At 45.8% G+C, this 14,784-nt stretch overlaps 1 protein-coding gene across 1 annotated transcript in view; it reads right to left on the bottom strand.

The window, feature by feature from the left end:
- Positions 1-1,113: 1,113 nt before the first annotated feature.
- TMEM59L (transmembrane protein 59 like) overlaps positions 1,114-14,784 on the bottom strand; it is a 42,294-nt gene continuing 28,623 nt past the window's right edge. Inside the window, exons 6-8 of the mRNA XM_081338996.1 lie at positions 12,072-12,195; positions 6,147-6,264; positions 1,114-4,279 (exon numbers count right to left, since the gene is read on the bottom strand). Coding sequence (XP_081195122.1) covers positions 4,118-4,279; positions 6,147-6,264; positions 12,072-12,195 — 404 coding nt within the window. The 3' untranslated portion in view covers positions 1,114-4,117. The remainder of the gene's footprint in view (positions 4,280-6,146; positions 6,265-12,071; positions 12,196-14,784) is intronic.

Raw genomic sequence — 14,784 nt, 5'->3', positions numbered from 1 at the left:
CCTTATGCCTTTGGAACTCTCCCCCAAGAGAAAAAAAATGTAGAGCCTAAGAAGAGGGGAAGAAAAAGACAATTTTAAGGGAATTAAAACAAGCCAGGCAGAACAAAGGTACCATGAAGATAGCTTATTTTTTCACGCAAATATTTAGGTGCAGAAATTTTGATGAAAGGTGAATGAGCTTCAGAGAGATATAAAATATATATAAACCTTCCTAATACTCTTCCCGTATGAAGAATGCCAGAATATATTTAAGAGTTAAGTGTTTCAAAAATCTAAAAAGCTACTGTGCAAGGCAAGCTCCTTTTAGCCAAACTAAAGGCTCTGGATTGGCTTCGCCCACACTTCTTCAACCTGGTGCCTTCCAGCTATGTTGCTGACTTCCCATTCTGGGAATTACCACCCTAATATATCTAGAGGACACCATGCTGGGGACCACTCTTGCCCCATACATATTAAGCAGTATTTTCAACTCAGAATATGCAGCAAACGTCTCCGCAGAAGCGGTTTAAAAAAGGTCAAGATGACGACCACAACATCATGATCAAAGTTCCACCCCTTTTTGTGTGTGTGTGAGGCTTTGCGTGGTCACAGACATCATCTTTTTTCACATACGCACACGCAGACGCGCACCCTGTTACGTGGGGAAGAGAGTTAGAGAGCCAAAAGTGGGGTGAGGAGATAAGTTAAATCTATGTACAGAGAATCCTTAGGCTGAATGTACAAGCAAGCGAAAAAAATTACACCAGTTCGTGAGGGAAGAAACTTTTGCACTTATGATAACTACTGTACATGATGAGGTTCCAGAGGGGAGAAAGTGGAAGGATGGGCATCGCTCTCAAACACATACTGGGTTCGCGAAAGTGCCCTGCATTCATCAAGGGCATAATAATAATTAATAGAAACAACAACAGTAACAACTACAACAACATGTCCCTGTTAGACTCAGAGAGGTTTCTGAGTAAAATCAGGGCAGATGACAGGTTGAGAATTATTTTGGAGCAAACTTCGCTTTGCTTCAGTGATTCTGAGGAAGGAAGCCCTGTACCCCTTTGCTCTTTGTTTTCTTCTCTTGGTGTTTCCCAATGATGTGGGACTTTTAAGTTTTTTTTAAAAAAAGACAGTGCAGCTTTGAAGGAAAGCCTCAGACATGGAGCGTCAATTTTTAGACACAGTGCACCCTCGCTGCCTCCCCTTAGCATACTTAACATGATTACGGAGTTTGCCCATTGTTCTGGACTTGCAGAATAAAACCAACAAGAGAGCTGGCTTGATCTAGTGGTGAAGGCACCAGGCTAGAAACCAGGAAACTGTGAGTTCTAGTCCCATTTTAGGCACAAAAGCTGGCTGAGTGACTTTGAGCCAATCACTAGGAGATAGTGAATTCTAATACCCCCCCAATTAGGCATGAAAAACAGCTGAGTCACTCACTTTGGGCCAATCACCAGGAGGCTGTGAGTTCTAATCCCACCTTAAGCATGAAAACTGGTTGGGTGACACTGGGCCAGGCGCTCTCTCTCAGCCCAACCTACTTCACAGGTTTGTTGTTGTGGGAAAAATAGGGGGAGCAACAGAGTATTAGGTGTGTTCGCCACCTTGAATTATATAAAAATAATAGAGGAATTAAAGAAAACTCTAATTCCGCCCCCCCCCCCAACTAAACCAGAGAGAACTGAACCAAGGCTAACACTAATCAGGCTAAGCATGTTGTGTGAATGAAGCTGACAGTTCTTTTATCTGATCTGGGGGGCAGGAACACTGGCATTGCAGTGCCAAGAAAGGAATACCCAGCCCCAGAGACCAGGTCCTTGGCCAGTTTTAGCTTGTGATCCAAATTCAGAGAGCCAAAGGGCCTCCTGTCACAAGAGAAAAAGACAACAGGGAGAGCCAACAGAGAACAGCTTCTGGAATTCTTTCCAGAAGCTGGAAATTCCGTAAGTGCCTAGTTTCTTGTGAGTACTGAAATAATGCAGCTGTAATGTAGCGTGGTCGCACACAGAGACGGACACTCGGCTGGGTGAAGAGACTTCTTTATTGATGGTCAGAAACGAAGCTAGGGAAAGGGGGTTATCTGGTGTACCTTTATACCTGTCCAGGTGAATACCAACCAATAGATTTAAACCCTGGCTTCCCGCCAGAGCTGGCCATAGCCCGGGGCTGTCAAACTCGTTTAAACCAGGCTTTCCTGCCAAATGCGGTTATAGCCTGGAGCTGTCCAGCCCTGCGCCTCCTGCTGTGCTGACAGCCTGTGTATGCTTTAGTTGCATACACTACAGCAGCGTTCCTGCTCTTTGTTCCCATTGCAGCCATTTGTGTCTGAGCAAACTGGGAAACACAGGGCAAGTCATATAAAGCCCATTCTGGGTCACATGACCAAGAGAGGAAGGAGCTCAGAATGCAGGATGTGGCAGCTATTTTTTGGGGGGGGGTCATGTGACCAAGAGGGAGGAGGCTCAAAATGGAGGATGTAAGAGCGCCATTTTGGGTCACATGACCAGGAAGGAGGGCGCTTACAAAAGATGACCTAATATTCCATTCTGGATCATGTGACCAAGAGGGTGGAGGCTAAAATGAAGGACAGCTCCATTCTGGGTCACATGACCAGGAGGGAGGGAGCTTAGAATGAAGGACCTAGCAGTCCATTCTGGATCATGTGGCCAAGCAGGATTAAAATGAAGGAAGCTCCATTCTGGGTCATGTGATCAGGAGGGAAGGATCGTAGAATTGAGCCTTTCTCTCTCAGGTGAAATGGGGGGGGAGGGGGAGAGGAGTTTCTCATAGCTCCTATAGCTCCCATCTAGGTCCAATTCATTTTCGCACTCAATCATCTGGCTTGTCCCCCTATATCCAATATGGTCAGTATTTGCTGGCGGCCAAAGTCCCAAAAGAAGACTTTGGAAAGAGGCTGGGGAATTCTGGGAGTTGAAGTCCACGCACCTTAAAGTTGCCAAGGTTGAGAAACATTGATCCAGAGGAATCTGCCTTTCCTTTGTATCTTGTTTGTCAAAATATATTTTGGTGTGAGGTGGTAAAAAAAGGAAATATAAGCTGGATCACACTGCAGTCTAAACTGTAAGGTAGTTTCTTTGTGGCTTAGCCTGCTGCATGAACACCTTTTCTGCTGTGGCTCCTGCCCTCTCTGAAGCATCCTCCACACCAAGGTGATGATAGCCCTGTTCCTGCTAGTCTTTCAGAAAGCCCTGAAAATTTGGATTTTCAAGATGGGGCTTGGGGATCCCATCGGGAGCCTATAGGATGGTTATATTGTGTTTAGCTAGATGTTCTCTCTTTCAATCCTACTTTCATTCGAATGCTTAAGGTTTGTTTTTTTCAAACAGCGATGATATTAAGTGTTGGTTGTATGCCGCTCAAAGTCATGTTCAAGTGAAATGGGTGGCCATATAAATTTATTTAGTAAATACTAAACTAAACTCAGCTGCTCAAATAGGCAATGGTTTCATGCAGTGTGCCAACCTAGGTAGTTGTGGCTTCTTGGGAAATCATGATCCACTGAACCCTATCCTGGTCTGTCGGGCAAATCAGGGCACAGAAAAACAGCAAACTTTTCATGATCAGCAACCCTCGGCTTTTCTGCCTGTTGTATTCCCACCAAAGCTCAGATAAAAAGCAGGCATCACCCCATTAAGGGCCCCCCTCCCCAATTCTTTTAGACAAAAGAAGACCAGGATAAGCAGCAGCTCCCCACTGGTGTTGAGGCAGAGGGACAGGGAATCACCTAGCCTTGTTCAGTAAAGAAGCAAATTTCCCCAAATCCCCCTAGCCAATCTCAGGACCTTATGCTGGGGACAACCAGGGCTTGTTCGTTTCAAACGTCACAAAAGCAGTGGCAGCATTTGAGAGTCAGGGTCTCTCTAGCCCACTCTTTCTCAACAACCAAAGTGGCGCTGCTGGTGAAAGGACACAAACTTGGATGTTCCAGCATGGTCTTGCAGAAAACTGCTGGGCTTCTCACGACCTTCCTGGATGAAAGAGCGGTGACAAAATGTGCTATGGGGGGAGCTGGGAAGCATCATGGAAGGTTGTTCAGAGGAACTCAGGAGGAGGGGCAGAGGCGGATGGGGCATTAAGAGGACTGGAGACAGGGGGCAGGGGCAGGCACTTAGAGGACAGTCTTGTCTAAATCCACCTTGACCGGCAGTAGGCCTGCTTCCTTGTTCTCCTCCGCGGGACAGATGGCCACAGCAATGACGGGGCGTAAGGAATAGGGCACAGGTCCGTCTAGGTCTTCTAGGTACTCTTTGTCTCCATTGATGCTCAGGGGCTACAAGGAAAGATACAGGATGTTACCAAAAAAAACCCCAAAAAACGGCTGCGCTGTCATTGAAAGTCAGCATATAGTTCTCCTTCTATATGCTGCTTCTTGAGGATTCTTTAATTCAGGTGTGTCCAACCTTGGCAACTTTAAAACCAGTGGACTTCAATTCCCAGAATTCCCCATGGCTGGCTGAGGAATTCTGGGAGTTGAACTGCACACGTCGTAAAGTTGCCAAGGTTGGAGACCCCTGGACTAGAAGACTCTCTTGCAGTGCCTTCCAACTCTATACAGTCAGGGCTCGCAACCATTCATTTAGCCACACTGAAAAAATGATTGATGGTTAGCCTTTGCCCTTATGGTCATTGCAGCATCCGCAGATACCTGATCATAATTTGGGTGCTTGGCAAGCAGTATGTATTTACAACAGTTGTGACAGCATTCCAGTGCCATGTGATCACCATTTGCAACCTTCCCAGCTGGCTCCCCACAAGAAACGTCAATGGGGGAAGCCAGAGTCACTTAAGGATCCCACAATTCATTTAACAATTACAGTAATTTGCTTAATAACCCTGGCAAAAAGATCACAAAATTGGGATTAATTCATTTAACAATTGCCTTGCTTATAAAACAGAAATGCTGATCCCAATTGTGGCCATAAGTTGAGAACTACCTATAATTGTATGAAGGGGAGTGGCCAATAGGTAACCTCATAGCTGCATTCTGTCTATGCTTCCCAGAATTCCCTTCCCTTCCTACCATGAGCCCTGGTGGCACAGTGGTTAGAATGCAGTATTGCAGGCTAATTCTGCCCACAGCCAGGAGTTTGATCCTGAATGGCTCAAGGTTGACTCAGCCTTCCATCCTTCCGAGGTTGAAAAATGAGGACCCCAATTGTTGGGGGCAACATGCTAACAGTGTAAACAGCTCAGAGAGTGCTGTAAAGCACAATGGAGCAATATATAAGCGCTATGGCTATTGCTATCCTCAAAGTACCTTTTAAGACGTTTGGGAGCAATTCCAACATAAATAACTAACTAAATAACAGGATATGTCATTTTATTGTGCTTTGCTGTACTGCGCTTCACAAATATTGCATGGGGTTTTGTTTTTTTTACAAGATCGTCTACCAGCAAGGAGATTATGACTCGCTGTAGGTTCAAATGATGAATAACATTTTTGGCATTGAAAGCGAGAGCGTTTCCAGCAGTCCTCATTGCTGTTGTTAAATGAAGACTCTACAGGTTGCTAAGTGAGGATCTCACGTGATAGCAATTTTCAACTTCCTGCTGGCTTCCCCAATGACTCTGCTTGCAGGAAGTGGTCAAGGAAGGTCGGAAACCAGGATCACATGACTGTGACTTGCTGCAACAGCATAATCACAATCCAGGTGCCTAGATCACAATCAGATCACCATGAGGGTGCTGCAACAGCCAGAATGATGAGGACTAACCATAAGTATCATTCATTTAGGGCTGTCGTAACTTTGAATAGTCGCTGAATGAAGGGTCATAATCCAAGGACTATGTGTGTATTTGAGAGCAAAAATGTTAGAATACATTGATTAGTTATTAAAATTGATAATAAAAGGTACCTAATTCCTTCTGAATGCATCAAACACTTTAATTTCCCAAAGGGACTGACAGATTAACCTGTTGCCAAAGAAAACAATAGTGCCTCTTTGGGTACTTAAAGATTGATAAAATGATTTTTGGAAAAAGTCAGGGGCCGAAGCACCCTCCCTACTTGTCTTCCTGATCTACAGAACCAGAGTTCATGCAATCCAAATTCCTCAAAAGTCCTGGAAAAAAAGTCTTATTCTACAGTGATCAACAGAGCTACAGAAAGGACCCACCTCTTATTCATTTCTCCCTACCTGAGTCTTGACATGTTGATCCGGCGCAGTCACCAAACTGGCGCAACTCAGCCAGAGCATCACCATGATGGAAAGGAAGAGACAAGCAGCCAGAATCCAGCGGGGCAGCCCTGAACGCCTGTATCACCCAGAAGCAGCCCCCCCACCCGCCAAAAAGAGGCCACAAAATTACCATGGGCGGATGGAAAAGGGGAATACATGTAACCCCATTTATATGTGTTGAGCCAATGTTGCTAGTAATTAAAATGTTGGCCTAGAAACCAGGAGTCAATGAGTTCTAGTCCTGCCTTAGGCAGAAAAGTTGGCTGGGTGACTTTGGGCCAATCACCAGGAGACTGGGAGTTCTAGTCCCACCTTGGGCATGAAAGCCGGCTGGATGACTTTGGGCCAATCACCAGGAGGCTGGGAGTTCTAGTCCCACCTTGGGCATGAAAGCTGGCTGGGTGACTTTGGGTCAATCACACTCTCTCAGCCCAAACCTCCTCATAGGGTTGTTGTGGGGAAAATAGGAGGAGGATGGTGTATTAGGTATATTCACTGCCTTCAGTAAATAACTAAAGCTATAGGTAAAGGTAAAGGTTCCCCCGCACATGTGTGCTAGTTGTTTCCGACTCTAGGGGCCGGTGCTCATCTCCGTTTCAAAGCCGAAGAGCCAGCGCTTGTCCGAGGACGTCTCCGTGGTCATGTGGCCGGCATGACTAGACGCCAAAGGCGCACGGAACGCTGTTACCTTCCCACCGGAGTGGTCCCTATTTTTCTACTCGCATTTTGACGTGCTTTCGAACTGCTAGGTTGGCAGAAGCTGGGACGAGTAACAGGCGCTCAACTCTGTTACGCGGCACTCGGGATTCGACCCGCCAAACTGCCGACCTTCCGATCGACAAGCTCAGCGTCCTAACCCACTGAGCCACCGCGTCCCTAACTAAAGCTATAAAGGCTGATAAAAATGTAATACATCTGTACATGGATGAAGATTTTTGCCTTACTTCTGAGTGCTGATTAACTGTTGATTTCTAATTGGTACTTCTGCCCATGTTTTATTCTTTATTTAACATTTCACAGAGCTTTTGCTGTTTAATTAGGGATATAATCTAACTAGGAGTGTCTGAAAGGGAAGATCAGAAAAGTGGAGATGGTGATGGCAACTGGGCAATCGAAGCTCCGTCTGTTTTTTAATCTACATTGATGCGTATTTAAAAAAAATATAGATGGAGCTTCGGTCAAACCGTCAGAGCTATCAACCCGAGTTCTTAATTTTTTTTAGAGAAAATACATCTCAACAATACCACAAAAGATGAACTAAATTATACCTAATAAAGAAACCATGAAAATAAAGAGAACTAATAAATGAAAAAAAATTAAAACAGAAAAAGAAAAAAAAAACCACCCCCCAAAGAAATAAATTTACTGGTGTCGGTTGTTCAATATGGACTAAGCTAGAAAACCAAAGGGCAGCTGGCCAATATTATTTTTATTTTATTTTAAAAGTTATAATACAACCATGGACTTTGTTGTTGTTGTTGTTAGTTGCGAAGTCGTGTCCGACCCATCGCGACCCTATGGACAATGTTCCTCCAGGCTTTCCTGTCCTCTACCATCTTCTGGAGTCCATTTAAGCTCACGCCTACTGCTTCAGTGACTCCATCCAGCCACCTCATTCTCTGTCGTCCCCTTCTTCTATTGCCCTCAATCTTTCCCAGCATTAGGCTCTTCTCCAGTGAGTCCTTCCTCCTCATTAGGTGGCCAAAGTATTTGAGTTTTAGCTTCAGGATCTGGCCTTCTAAAGAGCAGTCAGGGTTGATCTCCTCTAGGACTGACCGGTTTGATCGCCTTGCAGTCCAAGGGACTCGCAGGAGTCTTCTCCAGCACCAGAGTTCAAAGGCCTCAATTCTTTTGCGCTCAGCCTTTCTTATGGTCCAACTTTCACTGCCATACATTGCAACTGGGAAGACCATAGCCTTGACTATACGCACTTTTGTTGACAGGGTGATGTCTCTGCTTTTTAGTGTGCTGTCTAGATTTGCCATGGCTTTCCTCCCGAGGAGCAAGCGTCTTTTAATTTCTTGACTACAGTCCCCATCTGCAGTGATCTTGGAGCCCAGGAAAATAAAATCTGTCACTACCTCCATTTCTTCCCCATCTATTTGCCAGGAATTGAGAGGGCCGGATGCCATGATCTTGGTTTTCTTAATGTTTAGTTTCAACCCAACTTTTGCACTCTCCTTCTTCACTCGCAACAAGAGACTCTTCAGTTCCTCTTCACTTTCTGCCATTAGAGTGGTATCATCTGCATATCTTAGGTTGTTGATATTTCTTCCAGCAATCTTAATTCCAACTTTTGACTCCTCTAGCCCTGCCTTTCTCATGATGTGCTCTGCATATAAGTTAAATAGGCAAGGCGACAGTATACAGCCTTGCCGGACACCTTTCCCAATTTGGAACCAATCAGTGGTTCCGTGTCCAGTTCTCACTGTTGCTTCTTGGCCCGCATATAGGTTTCTCAAGAGACAAATAAGATGTTCTGGTACTCCCATCTCTTTAAGAACTTGCCACAGTTTGTTATGATCCACACAATCAAAGGCTTTAGCATAGTCAATGAAGCAGAAGTAGATGTTTTTCTGGAACTCTCTAGCTTTCTCCATGATCCAGCGTATATTGGCTATTTGATCTCTAGTTCCTCTGCCTCTTCGAAATCCTGCCTGTACTTCTGGTAGTTCTCGATCCACATACTGCTGGAGTCTAGCTTGTAGGATTTTAAGCATAACTTTACTAGCATGAGAAATGAGTGCAATGGTGCGATAGTTTGAACATTCTTTGGCACTGCCTTTCTTTGGAATTGGAATGTAAACTGATCTTTTCCAATCCTGTGGCCACTGTTGAGTTTTCCAAATTTGCTGGAAAATTGAGTGTAGCACTTTTACTGCATCGTCTTTTAAGATTTTGAATAGCTCAGCTGGAATACTGTCACCTCCACTAGCTTTGTTGTTGCTCAGCTTTTCTAAGGCCCACTTCACTTCACATTCTAGGATGTCTGGCTCGAGGTCAGTGACCACCTCATTGTGATTATCAGGGACGTTAAGCTCATTCTTGTATAGTTCTTCTGTGTAATTTTGCCATCTCTTCTTAATCTCTTCTGCCTCTGTTAGGTCCCTGCCATTTTGGTCCTTTATCATGCCCATTTTTGCATTGAACGTTCCCTTCATCTCTCCAATTTTCTTGAAAAGATCTCTGGTCCTCCCTATTCTATTGTTTTCTTCTATTTCTTTGCACTGTTCATTTAAGAAGGCATTCTTATCTCTTCTAGCTATTCTTTGGAATTCTGCATTCAATTGGGCGTATCTTTCTTTATCTCCCTTGCCTTTTGCTTCCCTCCTTTCCTCAGCTATTTGCAAAGCTTCCTCAGACAGCCATTTTGCTTTCTTGCATTTCTTTTTCTTTGGGATGGTTTTGGTTGCTACCTCTTGTACAATGTTGCGAACCTCTGTCCATAGTTCTTCAGGCACCCTGTCTATCAGATCTAATTCCTTAAATCTATTTGTCACCTCTACTGTATATTCAACGGGGATATGATTTAATTCATACCTGACTGGCCTGGTGCTTTTCCCTACTTTCTTCAGTTTAAGCTTAAACTTTGCAACAAGAAGCTCATGGTCTGAGCCACAGTCAGCTCCTGGTCTTGTTTTTACTGACTGTATAGAGCTTCTCCATCTTTGGCTGCAGAGCATATAGTCAATCTGATTTCTGTGTTGACCGTCTGGTGATGTCCATGTGTAGAGCCGTCTCTTGGGTTGTTGGAAAAGAGTGTTTGCTATGACCATCGTATTCTCTTGACAAAATTCTATCAGCCTGTGCCCTGCTTCATTTTGTACTCCAAGGCCAAACTTGCCTGTTATTCCGGTTATCTTTTGGCTTCCTACTTTAGCATTCCAATCCCCCATGATGATAAGGACATCATTTTTTGGTGTTAGTTCTATAAGGTGCTGTAGGGCTTCATAGAACCGGTCAATTTCATCCTCTTCAGCACCGGTGGTTGGGGCATAGACTTGGACTACTGTGATATTGAATGGTTTGCCTTGGATTCGAACTGAGATCATTCTGTCATTTTGAGGATTGTATCCCATTATTGCTTTTCCTACTCTTTTATTGACTATGAAGGCTACTCCATTTCTTCTGAGGGATTCTTGCCCACAGTAGTATACCTGATGGTCATCTGAATTAAATTCCCCCATTCCTGTCCATTTTAGTTCGCTGATACCTAAGATGTCGATGTTCAGTCTTGACATCTCTTGTTTGACCACGTCCAGCTTGCCTTGATTCATGGATCTTACATTCCAGGTTCCTATGGAGAAAAAATCTTTACAGCATCGGACTTTCCTTTCACCACCAGACATATCCACAGCTGAGCGTCCTTTCGGCTTTGGCCCAGTCGCTTCATTCTTTCTGGCGCTACTAGTACTAGCCCTCTGCTCTTCCTCAGTAGCATATTGGACGCCTTCCGACCTGAGGGGCTCATCTTCCAGCGTCATATCGTTTTGCCTTTTGGTACTGTCCATAGGGTTTTCATGGCAAAGATACTGGAGTGGGTTGCCATTTCCTTCTCCAGTGGATCACGTTTTGTCAGAACTCTCTGCTATGATCTGTCCGTCTTGGGTGGCCCTGCACGGCATAGCTCATAGCTTCATTGAATTACGCAAGCCCCTTCGCCACGACAAGGCAGTAATCCATGAAGGGGACCATGGACTTACAAGCATTCATTTAGTGACCAGTCAAAGTTACAACGGCGCTGAAAAGGAGTTACGATGGCTTTTCACACTTTACGACCGTAGCTGCATCCCTATGGTCATATGACGAAAAAACCAGTCACTAAATGAATGCTTGTAAGTCAAAGGCTGCCTGGATGAATTTAATGCAGAGGAAAGAAAACGGGGGGGGGGGAGGAAAAGGGAGGGGAAACAATGCTTTCCTCAAACCAAATGCAGATATTTGGCTTACCCCGCCCCCACGGTCAGCTTCACCCACAACTTGGGAGTCCTCCTAGATTCGCGGCTTACTTTGGAAGATCATATAGTGGCTGTGACTAGGGGGGCTTTCGCCCAGGTTCGCCTGGTGTGCCAGTTGCGGCCCTATCTAAGCCGGGATGATTTATGCACGGTCACTCACGCGCTCGTGACCTCTCGTCTGGACTACTGCAACGCTCTCTACATGGGGCTTCCCTTGAAGACCACTCGGAGGCTCCAGCTGGTACAGAATGCAGCCGCGAGAGTTGTCTTGGGAGTTTCCCGGTACTCCCATGTTACACCTCTGCTCCGCGAGCTGCATTGGCTACCAGTTGTCTTCCGGGTGAGGTTCAAGGTTTTGGTAATAGTTTTCAAGGCCCTACATGGCAGGGGTCCGGAGTACCTCGGGGATCACCTGCTGCCGGCGTCAGCTTCCCTCCGCCCTGTGCGTTCCCACAGAGAGGGCCTCCTCAGGGTGCCACCGATCAGAGAATGTCGGCTGGTGGCCCCCAGGGGGAGGTCCTTCTCTGTGGGCGCTCCGGCTTTATGGAATCAGCTGCCGGTTGAGCTCTGGATGGCACCTGACCTTCGCTCCTTCCGACGCGGCCTGAAGACCTACCTATTTGAGCAAGCCGGCCTGGGGGGATGTGCTGGGGTTTTTATTGTGGATTTTTATATTATTCTACTGTTTTAGCTCGGGCTCTTATTTAATTCTTTTTTAATTTTTGTATTCTGTATTTTTATGTGCCCTGTTCACCGCCCTGAGTCCTTCAGGAGAAGGGCGGTATACAAATATAATAAATAAAAAAAATTTGTTTTGCATCTGATCCAATCCAAGTACAATTTCATTCCCCGACTTCCTCAGTTTTCCCCGTCTTCCTAAATTCTAAACCACAAGATTAAAAAAAAAACCACAGAGCGGTATTACTTGGACATGCAACCCAGGAAATCGTGCTCCAGAGGCATCTGAGACTCCACCACGGGCTGGGCTGGGGCTGGGGCTGGACTCTTGGGCTCTTCGATCGGAGGTTTCTCCAATTTCTCCTGAAGGCCTGAAAATAAAATAAATAAAACGTTAAGAAATAAGAAAAATAAAAAAAGGAAACAAGAGAAGCAGGTTACAAAGAGCCAGGCACTTGCAAGTTTATTTATTTATATTTAAAATTTATTGGCTGCCCATCTTCCCATGGGTGGCTTACAATTACATCTTATTTAAAACAACAACAAAAAAGAAACCTTAAAGCCAAAGACACATGGGGAGGGAGGGCGGGAGCGCAGTGAGGGGTGGGTGGGGAGGTGGGATCTGTTACTACTCAATCAACCACCTCCACTGAGCTGATCCCCCACTGGATCCCCAAGTCGACTGGCAGAGCCATGTCTTTAGGCCGTTATGATAGGATGGGAGGGGGGGGCAACCTCACGTTGTGGGGTAAGATGTTCCAAAAAGCAGGAGCCACAGCAGAGAAGGCCCTCCTCCTGGACACTGGAAGTTTTTAAGAAGAGACTGGACAGCCATTTGTCTGCAATGGTATAGGGTTTCCTGCCTGAGCAGGGGGTTGGACTAGATGACCTCCAAGGTCCCTTCCAACTTTATTATTATTATTATTATTATTATAAGAACCGGCCAGCTGGAATACTCGGGCTGATGGGAACCTCTGCCAGCACAAGTGATATGGGGCAATCCCAATGGGGTGAGATGTTCCCTCAAGTAACCTGGATCCATGCCATGAAGGGCTTTAAAGGTGACCACCAACCCCTTGAATTGCACCTGGAAACAGACTGGTAAGCAATGCAGCTCACCGAGCAGTGGTGTCACAGGGAGTTCCTTGAAACGCCCAAGATTGTAAGAATGGGAAAACCTAAGCTGAATTGGCCCAGCAGGCTGTGAATAGCATAGAGAATAAAATAGAATAGAATAGAACAGGGCTTTTCAACCAGTGGTACGGGTACCACCTGTGGTACATTGGCACCTGGCAGGTGGTACGTGACCATCCTAGAAAAGTGTTTGTGGGGGAGGGGAATGAGCTGAACTGGTGACAGCACCGCACAAGCCTGAGCGAGAGACGGCTGGAGCTGCAGGGCTGTCAGGGCTCAGCGGAAGCGCCGGGATCAGCGCCAGGCTCCAGCTGGAGATCGGCACTGATCCTGGTGCTTCTGCTGAGCCCAGAAGAAGCGCCGATCAGCTGGAATATTGCAGCATCTGCAGAGTCTTGTGATTTACATTCGGATGCTTGGCAACTGATTCATATTTATGATGGTCACAGTGTCCCAGGGTCATGTGAAGTGACCAAAACCTGCTACAACCACCCAGCGGGGGGGGAATAAAAACCAAACACCCCCCCACCCCACCCCCGCTGCCAATCCTCAACAGAAATGACCACAACAATGAAAACCTCGGACAGGAGGAAGAGCGCCGCCGGGCGGGTAGGCAGGTGTCTTGCTAGGCTGTGGCTTGGGGGGCACTTTTTTCAGTGCCATTGTAACTTCGAACAGCCACTAAGCGAACTGTTGTAAGTTGAGGACTACCTGTACTTCATCACTTTTTTCCTTTTTTTTGGTCATCAAGTTTTTGACACCTTGCTAGGCGACTGGTGGTACTTGGATGTTGCCATATCCTAAAAGCGGTACAATGGGTGAAAAGGTTGAAAAGCCCTGGAATAGGAATAGGAATAGGAATAGGAATAGGAATAGGAATAGAATAGAATATATGGAATGGAACGGAACGGAATGGAACAGAACAGAATAGTTGGAAGGGACTTGGAGTTCTTCTAGTCCAACCCCCTGCTATACCATTTCAGACTAATGGCTGTCCAGTCTCTTTTTAAAAACCTCCAATGTTGGAGCATTATTCCATTGATTAATTGTTCTAACTGTCAGGAAGTTTCTCCTTAGTTCTAGGTTGCTTTTCTCCTTGACTAGTTTCCATCCGTTGCTTCTTGTCCTGCCTTCAGGCGCTTTGGAGAATAGCTTGACTTCCTCTTCTTTGTGGCAGCCCCTGAGATATTGGAACACTGCTATCATGTCCCCCCTCGTCCTTCTCTTTGTTAAACTGGACATACCCAATTCCAGCAACTGTTCTTTTAGCCTCCAGTCCCCTAATCATCCTTATTGATCTTCTGTGCACTCTTTCTAGTGTCTCAGCATGTTTTTTTACGTTGTGGGGATCAAACTAAAAAGCAGAGACATCACCCTGTCAACAAAAGTGCGTATAGTCAAGGCGATGGTCTTCCCAGTTGCAATGTATGGCAGTGAAAGCTGGACCATAAAAAAAGCCGAGCGCCAAAGAATTGAAGCCTTTGAACTGTGGTGCTAGAGAAGACTCCTGCGAGTCCCTTGGACTGCAAGGTGATCAAACCGGTCAGTCCTAGAGGAGATCAACCCTGACTGCTCTTTAGAAGGCCAGATCCTGAAGCTAAAACTCAAATACTTTGGCCACCTAATGAGAAGGAAGGACTCACTGGAGAAGAGCCTAATGCTGGGAAAGATTGAGGGCAAGAGAAGAAAGGGACGACAGAGAATGAGGTGGCTGGATGGAGTCACTGAAGCAGTAGGCGTGAGCCTAAATGGACTCCAGAAGATGGTAGAGGACAGGAAGGCCTGGAGGAACGTTGTCCATAGGGTCGCGATGGGTCGGACACGAC

Source organism: Vipera berus (assembly GCF_964194415.1).
Source record: "Vipera berus genome assembly, chromosome: 1".
Taxonomy (NCBI): Eukaryota; Metazoa; Chordata; class Lepidosauria; order Squamata; family Viperidae; genus Vipera; species Vipera berus.
This window is presented reverse-complemented; position numbering and strand designations above follow the sequence as displayed.